This window comes from Leucoraja erinacea, chromosome 8 (genome assembly GCF_028641065.1).
Source record: "Leucoraja erinacea ecotype New England chromosome 8, Leri_hhj_1, whole genome shotgun sequence".
NCBI lineage: Eukaryota > Metazoa > Chordata > Chondrichthyes > Rajiformes > Rajidae > Leucoraja > Leucoraja erinaceus.
Window position 1 is genome coordinate 32,162,403 of NC_073384.1, and position 16,998 is coordinate 32,179,400.

Genomic DNA, 16,998 nt, shown 5'->3' on the forward strand with positions numbered 1-16,998 from the left:
TCATTTTCAATCCCAATTGCATTTTGAGGAATTAACAGTTTTGTGATGATTGAATGTGGAATCACAATATTGAGAGATTCACCACTGCTCTACACTTCCACTTTAACCAATGCTTCTCCATGGATCAGGGCACTTTTACATAGAACACCATACTAAATGGATGGTAACCAATGAATGGAAAAATTGCAAAGCAACATAGAACGGTGCTGCACAATTACAGGCTGTTTGGCCCACAATGTCCATACCCAACATGATCAAGTTAAATTAATCTCCTCTGCCTGCACATGATCTATATCCCTGCATTCCCTGCGTATCCGTGCATTGTAAAGGCTCTTAAACGCCACTATTGTATCTACAAATTGGTTGCATAATTCTGGTATCGGGAAAACACATTAAAAATTCTTGCCCTTTTGTGGGTGTGTAACTTGGCAAATCCTTCCAATAACTAATAACTCAGTAGAATACGCCCTGCGTTTATATGCAGTTGACACAAGAAATATGGCCTCGAGGAATGATATTTCCTCCCTAAATCTCTTCACCCCTTATCCGATGAAGGATGTGCTTGCAATGGAAAGGGTCCAGCGGAGGTTTTGCGAGAATGATCCCGAGGACGATTGGGTTAATGCATGATGAGCATTTGATGGCACTGGGCCTGTACTTGCTGGAGTTTAGAAGGATGAGGGGGAACTTCATTGTAACTTATCAAATAGCAAAAGGCCTGGATAGAGTGGATGTGGAAAAGATGTTTCCATGAGTGGAAGAGTCTATGACCAGAGGACACAGCTCGGAATAAAAGGAGGTACCCTTAGAAAGGAGACGAGGAGGAATTTCTTCTAGTTAGAGGGTGGTGAATCCGAGGAATTCATTGCAGCAGATGCATGTGGAGGCCATCATTAGGTATTTTTATGGCAGATTGACAGGTTCTAGATTAGTATGGGTAACAAGGGCTATGGAGAGAAGGCAGGAGAATGGGGATGAGAGGGAAAGATAGATCAGCCATGATTGAATGGTGGAGTACTCGATGGGCCGAATGACCTACTTCTGCTCCTATGACCTAGGAACTTGTAAATCTCTAATTCAGCCTTTAAATAAAGTCTCAAACCCTTAACACTGACAAAGGTTTTGTCCTTATCCTTCTGTAGTTCAATCTCAAATTTTATATGCCACCAGTTTGACAACACAGCTTAATGTTTTATTATGTTATGAACAAGGAACTGCAGAAGCTGGAATCTTTCTGTAAAACACAGTAATAATGCAGCTCAGCAGGCCTGGCAGCATCTGTGGAGGCAATGGACAGATAATGATTCAGACTGAAGGGTCCCCTGACCCAAATCAGGACGAAGATGTCCATTCCCCCTATAGATGCTGTCTGGTCCACTGAGTTCCTCCAGCACTTTGTGCTTTGCAGAAAGATTCTGGCTTGTTCCGCCTTTTTCACTTTTGATTGGGAAGTTGAAAACAATAGTGACTTGTCAAGGACAAAATTAGAGTTGGACAGCTATGGTTTAAAAATACTTTACCTGGTGCCTGCATTGCCATGGAAGTAAAGAATGATAGGAAAACCCGATGCCAAGGTTTCTTCATACCACAACTGGCCTTTACCCTGAGCTTCCTTCCACAGAATAGCAGGTACCGTGTGCCTGTCAGGAAATAGAGAGACAGATAGATGGTACAATGCTGATTACAGAACCCAGCTTTTACTTCATCTTGTCAAAGAATACAATCTGGTAATGCTATCCAAATGATAAAGTTTACTATTAGTTAATTAATGCCATCATTGTCCTTAGATTCACACTTTTGAATGTAAAGGGGGTATTTTAAGTGTTGTCGGATCAGGACAATGAAATTCTTACTTGTCTGTAAACAGGTCTGTAAATCCGGTACTCAATGGATAACATAATTTAAAAAGTTCAATAAATTAAAAACAAATTAAAAATCTGTGGTCCCAAGAGCAACCAAGACAATTCATTGTTTAATTGGCATTTCTAGTGTGCAGGAGCATGATGGTCGTCAGGAAGAAGCTGTCCTTGAACTTGGAGGTCATGCTCCTGTATCTTCTTCCTGATGGTAGCAGTGAAATGAGAGCGTAGTCTGGGTGGTATGGGTTTCATTTTACCACCCTTGCTCAAATATCTATTTGTACCAATGAATACAAAAGTATTGCTTTCTGCTTTTGAATCTGTTTCAGCAGAGCATATCCCAGGCCAGTAACAGACCTCATCACTGAACTAATTTGTTTACCTTGGGTCACTGGAAAAGTTGGTACCATCCAATTAGCCCTGTGCTACAAGGCATCAGTGTTATCACATCATGTCCTTGAAACAGACACTATCCAGATCACTCTGACCTCCAGGATATAGAGGATGCACGATAACCTGAGGGGGCAAGTTGTTCTCAGCAAAGAATTTAACTACTGTCTTGTCATTTAGCAAATGACTGAGAGTATGGCACTAAAAGCACTTTTGACACTGTTGTTTAATCCGCTCTACAAAAAGATAGCTGGCAACTTTTCAACTGCAAACATTGACTTTCTTTTTGCCTTTGTTTCCCATTTGAACAGTAGTGAAATGAACAAAACAGACTTTTGTTTAATCTACATCAGCACAGCTTTGTTAAGATGCAAAATTGCAAATTTAAACCTGCGCTGGTAAAATGGTTTTGATGTTTCATTAAACATTGAAGGCTCCCATTAATATTGCGACCTTTTGCTCTGGAACAAGTGCTCTGGAACAAGTTTTAACTTGTACGACAATCAGAAGTGCCTCAATAGTCACAACCCTGTTTCAACCGGAACAACAGCGACTTATTAGAAACATCTGAGGAGGAACTGCATTGGTTTCAGTTTCAGCAGGAAGCAAGAAGATATGGATTTAAAAGGATACAAATAAGCAGATTTGGTTCGAACATCTGACTTGGGCCATTGGATTGTGGTTTGTTGTTCTCACAATACTCAACGCCATAGAATTGGCTAGAATACTTGGCCAAGGCTTTACAACCCAGATCAGTCGCTGCAGCTCTTCATGTGATATACTCCCAGGTCTCACAAGTTCACAGTCTCACTGTACGGAGTTTGGACATTTTCCCTGTGACCACATGGTTTTTCTCCAGGTGCTCAGGTTTCCTACCACATTCCAAAGACGTACAGGTTTCTAGGTTAATTGGCTTTGGTAAAATTGTTTCAATTGCGTCGGATAGTATTAGTGTACGGGGATCGCTGGTCGCCGTGGACTTGGTGGGCCGAGGGACCTGTTTCTGCACTGTATCTCTAAAATCTAAAGTTTGTGATTATTTCGAATCATCCTGCATTTCTGCAAAATAGGTTGCAAAGAAAAGCAAATCTAAAGTTCCCCGAAAATGGCAACACAAGTCATTTGTAAAGCAGGGATATGGTATGTTTGCCTCCAGGTCGGGGCATTGAGTATAAGAGTCAGGAAGTCATGATGCAGCTTTTTAGGACTTTGTTTAGGCCACATTTGGAGTATTGTGTGTAGTTCTGGTCGCTCCATTGCAGGAAGGATGTGGAAGCACTGGAGAGGGTGCAGAGGAGGTTTACCAGAATGATGCCTGCATTTGGGGGGGGGAGGGGGTGGGAGGGTATTAGCTCCCGGGAGAAGTTGAATAGAGTTGGATTGTTATTTTTGGAATGCTAGAAAAAATGGATATAAAACGAGGAGACATTTGGAGAGATATGTGGACAGAAAGAGTTTAGAAGGCTCGGGGCCAAATGGGACTAGCCCAGTATGCCAAATAGGTAGGCATGAACAAGGTGGGCTGAAGAGCCTATATTGACGTTGTCCTGTTTTATAACTATGAAACAAAGAGCAGGGAATGTTGCACAGACAAACAAATTTAGCATTAATTACCTGAGTGCATGTTTCAATAACAATTGAGTCTAGCCATCAATAAGGATTTGTTCTGTTGCATGTATTTCCGATAAGCCAGTGCTGTTTTTTTTCTAGGATCCAGAACCCTCAAACAATGTAAATAGCAAATAAATATCAGATTGTTTATGGCAAGACTTTCCACCACACTGATGTCAAGACTACTTCTGCAGCCTCACTGAAAGATAAATAGGTTTATTAATGCTGCTTTGGAGCCTTCCACCTTAAAGGTTCAACCTATTTTGCTTGTATTTAATGCTAGAGCTCAGAGTCCAAACCACACATCGGCCAGACAGATTCAAACTGCAATCTCTGTCAGCACAATTGTTTCAGCAAGATTTCTCTCAAAATCAGTAAAGCCCGCCAGGGCCTCTTCTGTTCTTGTGTAGGAGGAACTGCAGATGCAGGTTTATACCGTAGACCCAAATGCTGGAGTAACTCAGCGAGTCAGGCAACATTTCTGGAGAAAAAGGAATAGGCAACGTTTTGGGTCGGAACCGTTCTTTAGACTGGAGAAGGGTTCTGACCTGATACGTCATCAATTCCTCTTCAATTCTTGCAGCCTCTCCACTATCAACTCCATCTACACTTCACGTTACCCTGGAAAAGCAGTCGACATAACCAAGGACTTCTTCACCTTCCTTCTCCTCTCCTCTCTGGAAGATCAGGACTGCACCTTAGTTAATGGGAGAACTGTTCGGAAGTCTGGGAAGGAGTTCTTCCTGAATCTGGGGGTATGTGCTTTCAAGCTTTTGTATCTTCTGCCCAATGGGAGGGAAAAAATAGAGATAACCAGGGTCATTGATCGAGTTGGCTACTTTCCCCAAGGTAGTGTGATGCGTAGACAGAGTCGATGGTGGGAAGGTGTGATGGACTGAGCTGCATTGACAAATCTCTGTCGTTTCTTGCACTCTTGGGCAGAGCTGTTCCCAAATCAACCTGTAATGCAACCCCATAGAATGCTTGTACAGTGGCTTGCAAAAGTATTCATACCCCTTGAACTTTTCCACATTTTGTCACGTTACAACCACAAACATAAATGTATTTTATTGGGATTTTATGTGATAGACCAACACAAAGTGGCGCATAATTGTGAAGTGGAAGGAAAATGATATATGGTTTTCAAATTGTTTTACAAATAAAAAACTGAAAAGTGTGGCGTGCAAAAGTATTCAGCCCCCTTTACTCTGATACCTCTAAATAAAATCCAGTGCAACCAATTGCCTTCAGAAGTCACCTAATTAGTAAATAGAGTCCACTTCCGTGTAATCTAATCTCAGTATAAATACAGCTGTTCTGTGAAGGCCTCAGAGGTTTGTTAGAGAACATTAGTGAACAAACAGCATCATGAAGCCCAAGGAACACACCAGACAGGTCAGGGATAAAGTTGTGGAGAGGTTTAAAGCAGGGTTAGGTTATAAAAAAATATCCCAAGCTTTGAACATCTCACGGAGCACTGTTCAATCCATCATCCGAAAATGGAAAGAGTATGGCACAACTGCAAACCTACCAAGACATGGCCGTCCACCTAAACTGACAGGCCGGGCAAGGAGAGCATTGATCAGAGAAGCAGCCAAGAGGCCCATGGTAACTCTGGAGGAGCTGCAGAGATCCACAGCTCAGGTGGGAGAATCTGTCCACAGGACAACTATTAGTCGTGCACTCCACAAATCGGGCCTTTATGGAATAGTGGCAAGAAGAAAGCCATTGTTGAAAAAAAGCCATAAGAAGTCCCGTTTGCAGTTTGCCACAAGCCATGTGGGGGACGCAGCAAACATGTTGAGGAAGGTGCTCTGGTCAGATGAGGCCAAAATTTAAGTTTTTGGTCTAAATGCAAAACGCTATGTGTGGCGGAAAACTAACACTGCACATCACCCTGAACACACCATCCCCACTGTGAAACATGGTGGTGGCAGCATCATGCTGTGGGGTTGCTTTTCTTCAGCAGGGACAGGGAAGCTGGTCAGAGTTGATGGGAAGATGGATGGAGCCAAATACAGGGCAATCTTGGAAGAAAACCTGTTAAGGGTCTGCAAAAGACTTGAGACTGGGACGGAGGTTAACCTTCCAGCAGGACAACGACCCTAAACATACAGCCAACGCTACAATGGAATGGTTTAGATCAAAGCATATTCATGTGTTGGAATGGCCCAGTCAAAGTCCAGACCTAAATCCAATTGAGAATCTCTGGCAAGACTTGAAAATTGCTATTCACAGACGCTCTCCATCCAATCTGACTGAGCTTGAGCTATTTTGCAAAGATGAATGGGCAAAAATTTCAGTCTCTAGATGTGCAAAGCTGGTAGAGACATACCCCAAAAGACTTGCAGCTGTAATTACAGCGAAAGGTGGTTCTACAAAGTATTGACTCAGGGGGGCTGAATACTTTTGCACGCCACACTTTTCAGTTTTTTATTTGTAAAACAATTTGAAAACCATGTATCATTTTCCTTCCACTTCACAATTATGCGCCACTTTGTGTTGGTATATCATATAAAATCCCAATAAAATACATTTACGTTTGTGGTTGTAACGTGACAAAATGTGGAAAAGTTCAAGGGGTATGAATACTTTTGCAAGCCACTGTATGTGCGGTGCATCAGTATAGTTAGTGACAGTGAAGGAGACAAGCTGAATTTCCATAGTCTCCTGAGGAAGTAGAGGTGTCGATATGCTTTTTTGGCTGTTGCTTCAGTGTAGTTGGTCCAGGATAAACATTGGTTTAAATAGTTTACTCACTGTAAAATTATACAGAAAATAGAACCACCATAACATCAACTGAACAAATATTAAGCTGAATAAAATTGTGAAAACAAAAACATATTTTATGGCTGCTTAAGATCATACAAAGTGAAGAATATTGTGTCACTATTTTAATTTATGCATATTATACAAAGCACAATTAAAATTCCAATTTTTTCCCCCCATAAATTTAAGAATGTGGTGAAGAACCCGCTTGGCAGCTGCCCGACTGTTGGTAGCTGCCTAATACAATTGGGTAGGTGGGCAGCTCACTGCAAAGTGCAACTAAAGATCAACCACGCTAATGTGGAGTCACACCAGGAAAGGAAGATAAGAGCCCTCCAGGGATGCTGGTGAATCAGCATTTTAAATAACAATCAAAGAGGATCACTGCCACACTGATGTTGCACTGAATTTATAGGAGGAGATTGGGCAAAGATGGTATGTTTCTTTAAACATAAAGTGCAGCACAGCAATGCCTGTGGCAAACATGACGCTAAGATAAACTAATCCCCTCTGTCTGCACGTGATCCATATCCCTCCATTTCCATGTGCCACCATCACAACCACCCCATGTAATGCGTTTCAGGCACCCACCACTCTCTGGAAAAAAAACTTGCCCCGAACATGTTCTTTAAACTTTTCCCCTTTTCCTTCCCTTTGGGATGATCATCAGTTCACTGAGCTTTCAAAATTAAAATGTTATTATTATTTTACCACGGTACAATAACAAATTATATTTATTAACAGCAAAGTGGTGTAATTCAATAAGAATAGTCATCTTTCAGCTGATATACGGAAACGACATTAGTATTAGTAGACTGGAAACAAGCTGCTTCCCCTATTGAACGGTTCTCCCATTAGCTAGTAAGGTGCAGTCCTGATCTTCCACAATGGAAATTGCATGTTCTGTCTGTGACCGTGTGGATTTCCTCCGGGTGCCCCGGTTTCCTCCCACATCCCAAAGACAGTGGGTTCGCAGGTAAATTGGCTTCCGCAAATTGCTCCTAGTATGCAGGGAGTGGATGAAAAAGTGGGATGACATAGAACTAGTGTGAACAGGTGATGGATGGTCAGCATAGACTTGGTGGTTCGAAGGGCCCGTTTCCATGCTGTATTTCTAAACTAAACTAAACACACTATGGCTAAACTTGCCTGTCACATTTGTTTTTAATCACCTTTCATTTCTGTTATGTCCTTTCCTATCTTTAATTTTTTTCTTCCTTCACCTCACTGCTCAACTTCCTCTACCACTCTAATTTATACTCTCCCAGACAGCATCAGTAACTCCACCCTCCACCAGTGTTGTCCAACAAACAAGTCAACAATCATCTCCTTGGTCGTGCTGAAGGGACTGTTTCTTCCCAGCTGTCATCAGGCAACTGAACCGTCCACTCACCAACTAGAAAACGGTGCTGACCTCCCATCTACCTCATTGGAGACCTTCGAACTATCTTTAGTCGGACTTTATCCTGCATTAAACATTATACCCATTATCCTGTATCCGTATACTGTGGATAGTTTGATTGTAATTCATGTATAGTCTTTTCGCTGACTGTAACTCAGTAGACGCGACGATAATAAACTAAACTAAAGCAAGATTGACACAAAATGCTGAGTAACTCAGCGGAACAGACAGTATCTCTGGAGAAAAGGAATAGGTGACGTTTTGGGTCGAGACCCTTCTTCAGACAGAAAGTCTGGGGAAAGGGAAACGAGAGATAAAGCAAGATTGTTGTTCTGGCACCGTTCGACTAGATTATCAATCCCACCACCCCCTGTATTCTGATTCATTGTTATCTGTGATTCTGTGAATTTAAAGATGGTACTGGAGCTGTGTCTGGCTGCACAATTATGGGTAAAGGGAGTAAAGGGACGGAGCCACAGGCCTGATGTGCTCCTGTGCTGATAGTTATTGAGGAGGATACGTTGTTGCTAATTCGTACCAATCGTGGTCTGTTGATGAGAAAGTCAAGAATTTAATTGCCAAGAGACAGGCAGAGACCCACTTCCCCAAGCTTGATAACAGGTTTGGAGGGGATGATGGTACTGAACCTCAAGGTGCAATCGATAAACAATAGACAATAGGTGCAGGAGTAGGCCATTCGGCCCTTCGAGCCAACAACAGCCTGACGTTCGTGTGCGTAGTGTTCCAGTGCAGAGTGGAGAGCCAGCAAGATCTGCTGCTGCTGCTCTATTGTGGCGGTAGGCATGCCTAATTGTAGCCAGTTCGGGTTTGTGCTAAGGCAAGAGTTGATATGAATCATAATCAATCTCCTCAAAGCACTTACACAAACTTTAGTGCCACCAGTCAGTAGTCATTGGGGATGTCCCCTTAATCTTCCTGGGCACCAGTGTTGTGAATACCCATAACATCCCCTTAAATTAATAGCAATTCAATAGAAAACTAATCAAATTTTTTTTTTTTAAAGTGTTGAGAGCAAGGACAGGAAAAAAAGACAAATCAGGTAGTCTAAACTGTCCGTATATATTTGAATTGAATACATACAGTTCAATACAAGTCAATTTAAAGCCATTTCTAGTTCTTGGATTCGCACTGTAATATTAGCTGGGCTTTTTTAGGCTGGTTTGATCCTTTTCTCTTGAAAAGAACTTTCACAGAAAAATCTGGAATGCATTCCTGAATCAAGGCAAATATTTATATTCACGTGTTATTGCAGTTTTTGCAGCTTAGCTTGGTTGACTTTGTGGACCACAAGAACAGAAGAAAGAGAATCAGAATAACTCATCAAGCCTCCTCTGCCATTCAATCAGGTCACCATTGAGCAGGTTTGAAGAACATGGCCCACGTCTGACACTAAATCAAATTGGAGACATGAATCCAAAAATTCATCGCCATCCGGCCACTTCCAGTCCAGGCCTACTGACCCTATTGTTTAAGGGATATGGGCCAAACGCAGAAAATAGGATCTTAGATGAGGCATCTTGGTTGGCATGGATGAGTTGGGCCGTAGGACTTGTTTCCATGCCCTATGACCTGCTTCATTTTAATCTGGAATCTTGAGCAAAAAGCAAAGTGCAGAGAGAACTCAGCAGATCAGCCAGCATCTGTCTGAAGGGTCCTGACCCGAAATATTACCTGTCCATTTCCTTCAGAGTTCCCCCAGCAGTTGGAGTACTTTTTAATCAACTTTTTTTTTTTTTTTTAATTGCAACCTCTGGAGTGGTCTTGTCCTTTACTAACCTATTTAATTGCTTACCAAGCACCAATAGTAATTGTCTCCTCAGGCTGAAGATAAAAATTCCACGTGTGGTTCAACCCTTGGTCTTGTGGGCTTTTCAAATCAATGAAGTACGGTACCCGCACTGATGGAGAGAAAGATGGACAATTGCAAATATTTAAATATTGAGGTTTCATTTATTTTATCATATGTACTGAGATACAGTGAAAAGCTTTGTTTTACATGCTATTCAAACAGATCAGATAATACTGTACATAAATACAATCAGTTCAAACTCAAGTACAAGAGGTAGAGCAAAGGAGAAGATGCAGAGTGTAGAATATAATTCTCAGCATTGTAGCGCATCAGTTCCATAGACAAAGTCCAATGTCTCCCATCGGGTATAGGTGAATCAGACACCTAGCTTTTGGAAGGACCGTTCAGAAGCTTAATAACAAACTTCTTTGCTGGACTTCTGCTGGACAGGAGGAGGGAGAAGATGGAATGACTGGGGTGGGACGTCTGATTATTTTGGCTGCTTTTCCCAAGGCAGTGTGAAGTATAAATGGAGGAAATGGTGGGAAGTCTGGATTGTGTGATTGACTGGGCTACATCTACAATATTAAAACCATTTTCCACTACAAATATTAGACACAAGGAACCAATAGTATTTGTGTGAACAAACTAATATTTTCTTCACAGATCAAGGTAGTATGGTGGTAAACTTAGTGTGCTGGTATTCAGAGGTCAGGTGTTTTGATCTGGAAATGGAAATTTTGTACGTTCTCCCTGTGACCACGTGCATTTTCTCCAGGTGCTCCGGTTTCCTCCAATACTCCATGGACATGCAGGTTTGTTGGTTAATCGGCCTCTGGAAATTGTAAATTGTCCCTAGTGGGTAGAATAGTACGAGGGGACTTGGTGGGCCGATGGGCCTGTTTACACGCTGTATGTTTAATGTTCATTTTTATTACTGCAGGCTAAAAGACTAAGGGCTGTGTTGTTGCACGTATCAACAGCAGCGATTGATTGTAACTTACTATGACCTCTTGTGGTTAAAATGTTCTTAAGTGCCTGATTACTGCAGGGAGGCTACATGTAAAACGTTTCTTTTCTATGAGTTATTTTTCTGAAGGTGACTTTTTTTCTGCTTGTCAATTTCCAAAGTAACTTTTAAATGATTTTCCAATTCCCAATAGAAATCACTTTATAACTAACTTGTGTCGCATAATGCAAATATTGTTTGCTAATATATTACTCGCATTGTATCCATTTGGTGTTATGGAAACACATGTTACAGTTGTACCTGTATTTTAATGACAAATATATAGTGTCAATCTCTTAGAGCTATAGCGAGACCTGCATTAGACATTCTGATGGCCAAGTGTAATAGGGATCGATGTGAAAGGTGAGATGCGTAAGGAATTAAAAGTATTGTATATGAATGCGCAAAGTATGAGAAGTAAAGTAGATGAGCTTGAGGTTCAGTTAGGAGGATCGGGCCTAGGAAATTAATATTCAGGGTTATACATCTTATAGAAAGGACAGGCAGGTGGGCAGAGGAGGGGGGTAGCTCTGCTGGTGAGGGATAGAATTCAGTCCCTTGCGAAGGAATACATAGGGACTGACATGGTAGAGTCACTGTGGATTGAGTTGAGGAATTGTAAAGGCAAGAAGACACTAATTGGTGTTATCTACAGACCCCCAAATAGTAGCCCGGATGTAGGGTGTAAGTTGCAGCAGGAGTTAAAACTGGCATGTAACAGAGGTAATGCCACTGTGGTGATGGGGGATTTCAATATGCAGGTAGACTGGGAAAATCAGGTTAGTTCAGGACCCCAAGAAAGAGTTTGTAGAATGACTCCAAGGTGGATTCTTAGAGCAGCTTGTAATGGAGCCGACCAGAGAAAAGGCAATTCTGGATGTAGTGTTGTCCAATGAACCAGATTTGATAAGAGAACTCAAGGTAAAGGAGGTAGTGATCATATGATTAGTTTTAATCTGCAATTTGAGAAGGAGAAGGTTAAATCGGAAATGTTACTGATGCAGTTGAACAAAGGGGACTATGAAGGCATGGAAGAGGAGCTGGCCAAGGTAGACTGGAAAGGAATCCTAGCAGGAATGACGGTGGAACAGCAATGGCAGGAATTTCTGGGCATAATCCGGAATACACAGGATTATTTCATTCCAAAAAAGAAGAAAGATTCTAAGGGGAGTAGGAGGCAACTGTGGCTGACAAGATAAGTTAGGGATAGAATAAAACTAAAAGAAAAGATGTATAACACAGCAAAGGGTAGCCGGAAGCCAGAGGATTGAGAAACTTTCATAGGACTACAGAAGGAAACAAAACGGGCAATACGTGTTGAAAAGATGAAGTACGAGGGGAAGCTGGCCAGGAATATAAAGAAGGGCATATATAAAGAAGGAAGCTGGCCAGGAATATAAAGAAGGGCAGTAAAAGCTTCTTTATATATGTTAAGAGAAAAAGAGTAGCAAAGTCAAATGTGGGTCACTTGAAGGTAGACACTGGTGAAATTATTATAGGTAACAAGGAAATGGCAGAAGAGTTGAACAGGGTACTTCGGATCTGTCTATACTAAGGAAGACACAAACAATCTCCCAGATGCACTGGAGGACAGAGGATCTAAGGGGGTCAAGTATCTGAAATAAATTTTCATTAGGCGAGAAATAGTATTGGGTAAGCTAATGGGACTGAAGGATGATAAATCCCCTGGACCTGATGGTCTGCATCCCAGGGTCCTCAGGGCGGTGGCTCTAGAAAGAGTAGACGCATTGGTGATCATTTTCCAATGTTCAATAGATTCAGGATCAGTTACCGTGGATTGGAGGATAGCTAATGTTATCCCACTTTTCAAGAAAGGAGCGAGAGAGAAAACGGGGAATTGCAGATCAGTTAGCCTGACTTTTTTGGGGATGTGACAAGTAAAATGGATGAAGGGGAGCCAGTGGATGTAGTGTATCTAGTCTTTCAGAAAGCCTTTGATAAGATCCCGCACGGGAGACTGGTGACTAAAATTAGACCACGTGGTATTGGGGGTAGGGTGTTGACATGGATAGAAAATTGGTTGGCAGACAGTAGGAGTGAACGGGTCCTCTTCAGAATGGCAGGCAGTGGCGAGTGGAGTGCCACAAGGCTCGGTGTTGGGGCTGCAACTGTTTACCATATATATTAAGTAGGTATGTTACAAAACCTACCTGAATCGTGGCTGAGCATCTGCCCTACCCCGTGTGTGCGTTTTTGGCGCTGTTTAGAGGGGGCGGGTTTAAAACGCGATTTTTACTAGGCTGGTCCAATCGAAAATGTTCAGCCTAGTAAATCATTAACGGAAAATCGCTGAAAGACCCCGTCGCAAAAGGTATTATTAGTTTTTATGGCCTTGTATAATATTTATAGCAGTTTTAAAATCACTCTCTCACTCCGCAACCTCTCGCAGCCCCAGGGTTTTATAAAGCAAACAATTAAAGGTATGTACCTTATTTTTACATTAAATGGGGCTTGTATATAACCCTGTATATAACGTTTTCTATAGCGAGTAGTTCATTTTGGGCTCTTTATATCCCACAGTATTTTTCTGGGCACTTGAGGGCACAAATCCAGCGCAATGTGAACGTTCTAAACCAGCGCGTTCACAGGAACCCACTAGAAAGCCGATTTAAATTGACTTTAATTTACAGCAAATGAACACTAAATTCCTTCCATTTGGCCTATAAATTGATGTAAATGAGATTTAAAAATCATGTTTTATTGTGAATTATTTGTGAATATTATTTGGACACTTGGGCTATTTAAAAATGTTAATCATTTATTAAGAAATGGATAGATGTTTAGATCTAGTAGTTGAAGTTTGAAATTAGCTACAATTGGGTAACTAACTAATTATATGCTTTAATTTCAGGTCATCCAAGTAAGATTATTTTATATTTGTTTCAGAATGCTTCAATCTATGATAACTGAAAATTTAATTCAGTTCTCTTAATTTTTAAGAAGGTTATGGGCTTTTGACTGTCCACGATCACAGCTTTTTTGTTATGTCCATAGAAAATCAATAGGGAACAAGATGCTAATTTCCGAGTATGAAAATGGCCATAACTTTTTTATTACTTGAGATATGAAAGTGAATTAGGTATCAAATTAAACTTATTGTTATGCTTTATCTGATGGGATAAATTGCAGACTTGATTTTTTAAATCTCAAAATTTTGTAACATTGCTATATTAAGGATTTGGAAGAGGGAATTAGGAGTTTGCGGATGACACAAAGCAGGGTGGCAGTTTGAATTGTGAAGAGGATGTTAGGAGGTTGCAGGGTGACCTGGACAGGTTGAGTGAGTGGCCAGATGCGTGGCAAATGCAGTATAATATAGATAAATGTGAGGTTATCCACTATGGCGGCAAAAACAAGGAGGCAGATTATTATCTCAATGGGGTTAGGTGATGGGGGAGGTGCAGCGAGACCTGGGTGTCCTTGTACACCAGTCACTGAAAGTTGCCGTGCAGGTACAGCAGGCAGTGAAGAAAGCTAATGGAATGTTGGCCTTCATAACAAGAGGATTTCAGAATGGGAGTAAAGAGGTTCTTCTGCAGTTGTATAGGGCTCTGGTAAGACCACATCTGGAGTATTGTGTACAGTTTTGGTCTCCTAATTTATTTATTTATTTATTTGTTTGTTTATTTATTCCGAACAGGTAAAGACATAAATAGGAATAAATAACAACAACAAAATCGAAGTAGTCAAACAATTGGACATTCCAGGCAATAGTTACAAAGCAATGAAAAGCATAAAGCAAAATTTAAATGTCCAACACTTTTTCTTTACAAGCTCAAAAAGGAGTGGAAAAGAAGAATTAATCTCACCCCTTCTCCCTAAACCCTTCTTCCATATTTAATAATTAATTAATTAATAATAATAATACCCTAGACAATTTTTAGAGATGCATACAGACATATATATACATACAACTGATATACACATACAAGTAATATGTATGAAGTAACCAAAAAACATAAATAAATAATAAATAAAATAATAAATAAACATTAACCCGTTTGTCAACCATCCCCTTCATCCCTGTACCTTGTGAAAAAAAGTTTTTTGTATGTCATTTGGACATTGCTTTAACTCCAGATTTGAGGAAGGACATCCTTGTGATTGAGGCAGTGCAGCGTAGGTTCACGAGATTGATCCCTGGGATGGCGGGACTGTCATATGAGGAAAGATTAAAAAGACTAGACTTGTGTTCACTGGAGTTTAGAAGGATGAGGGGAGATCTTATAGAAACATATAAAATTATAAAAGGACTGGACAAGCCAGATGCAGGAAAAATGTTCCCAATGTTGGGTGAGTCCAGAACCAGGGGCCACAGTCTTAGAATAAAGGGGAGGCCATTTAAGACTGAGGTGAGAAAAAAAAAATTTCACCGAGAGAGTTGTGAATTTGTGGAATTCCCGGCCACAGAGGGCAATGGAGGCCAAATCACTGGATGGATTTAAGAGAGTTAGATAGAGCTCTAGGGTCTAGTGGTATCAAGGGATATGGGGAGAAGGCAGGCACGGTTTATTGATTGGGGACGATCAGCCATGATCACAATGAATGGCGGTGCTGGCTTAAAGGGCCGAATGGCCTCCTCCTGCACCTATTTTCTATGTTTCTATGATTCAAAGCTAAAACAAAGACTACAGATAACAGGGGGCGGGTGCAAAATGAGATAGGATGTTACATTAATGGACATATCTAACATACTGAAAAACCTAAATTTTAACCAGCAACGCATTTTATTTTGTGTCTACCAATGCATTTCATTAGCCCATTAGTCAAAGTGGGAGTTCAACAACTGAAAATGCAAGGGGCAGGTAGGAAAACACAAGAAGAATGAATGATAAAACATTTATATATAAAAATGTGCAAGACCCAAGTTCACAGGGGGAATATATACAAAACTGAATGTCTTTGATTTATTTGGTTATCAAATCTGACAATACTATCCACAAGAGCATGAAGATCTAATTTATCAGAAACTGACTTGATGTTACTGTGGTCCTAAGTAAATCTGTAAAAAACCCTACCACAAGGTCAATAGCTTGGCCAAAGAGATTGCTTTAATAACAGTTTTAAAAGCAACAATACGCAGGTACCAAGACACTGGGATTTAGGACAAAAAGAATTAATACAGGTATTGGAATTATACAGTTAAAAAAAATTTTTTTTTTTCTCAGTGATCTAATTTATTGAAGTGCTAATGTGTAATACTTACCAAAATTTAAGAAGACTAGCTTAGCTTGAATGGCTGGGCATAGCTTTATTACAAAAGGAATGCAAATATATACTGCTAAGATCCACAAAGCTACTCTCTTGATTCTGTTCAACAGCCGAGAACGTCTAAAAAAAAAGAGAAATGTAAACAAAAGGGCATTAATGTACTCATTAATTCTATCTTATACATTGTAAATACAACTAAATCATCTTCCTGTAATCATATTTCATTTCTCATTTATAATGCAAAGCAAAAAAGAATGAAAGGCTCCGACCCGAAATGTCACCTACCCACGTTCTCCAGGGATGCTGCCTGACCTGCTAAGTTACTCCAGCACTCTGTGTATTTTTTTGTAAAGCAGCATCTGCATTTGCTTGTATCTCACTATTAAATGGATATTGGCTAATACATGTTTTATTCATTCTTTTTGCAAAACCTCTAAGAAAAGAAATATTGTCGTCTTCTTGTCGATTCCACACACAAGATTAGAAGATGTTCAGCCAGAGCTGAACATACTTCTCGGCATCTGCATTCAATGATGTCTGTCTTGTGCTTTTTGTGTGTGGTGGTGGAAAGATTAGTGGAAACAGGGCCGCGACGTGAACCCTCTTTCCTTGACCCCAGCAATACCGTATAAAAGTAATATTGAGACTTTCCTGGAAGAAACATAATTTCATGCAAACTGCAAGATAACCTGCTGAGTTGTTACCAAATGCTGCAAAATAGTACATGAATTGCACAAAATATTTATAAATAAAGTAGATCAGCAATGTTCTCTCAGAAATAATTAATCGATTAACAGGGAATTTATGCAGACACCAGACACTGCAGATGTTGGGAGTCTTGAGCAAAACAAAAAGTACTGGAGGAATTCCAGGAATAGACAAATACACCAAGCGGCACGGTGGCGCAGCGCTAGAG

General features: G+C 40.7%; 2 protein-coding genes across 4 annotated transcripts in view; one reads left to right on the plus strand and one right to left on the minus strand.

Annotated features, from left to right (window-relative positions):
- abhd12 (abhydrolase domain containing 12, lysophospholipase) overlaps positions 1–16,998 on the minus strand; it is a 116,709-nt gene that overhangs the window by 60,556 nt on the left and 39,155 nt on the right. For all 3 annotated transcript variants that reach the window (XM_055639334.1, XM_055639335.1, XM_055639333.1), the window contains 3 exons: positions 16,078–16,202; positions 9,845–9,950; positions 1,521–1,640 (listed from right to left, as the gene is read on the minus strand). In XM_055639334.1, the coding sequence (XP_055495309.1) occupies positions 1,521–1,640; positions 9,845–9,950; positions 16,078–16,202 (351 nt within the window). The remainder of the gene's footprint in view (positions 1–1,520; positions 1,641–9,844; positions 9,951–16,077; positions 16,203–16,998) is intronic.
- The window catches only part of eif4a3 (eukaryotic translation initiation factor 4A3), a 165,823-nt gene that overhangs the window by 12,504 nt on the left and 136,321 nt on the right, over positions 1–16,998 (plus strand). The window lies entirely within an intron of this gene.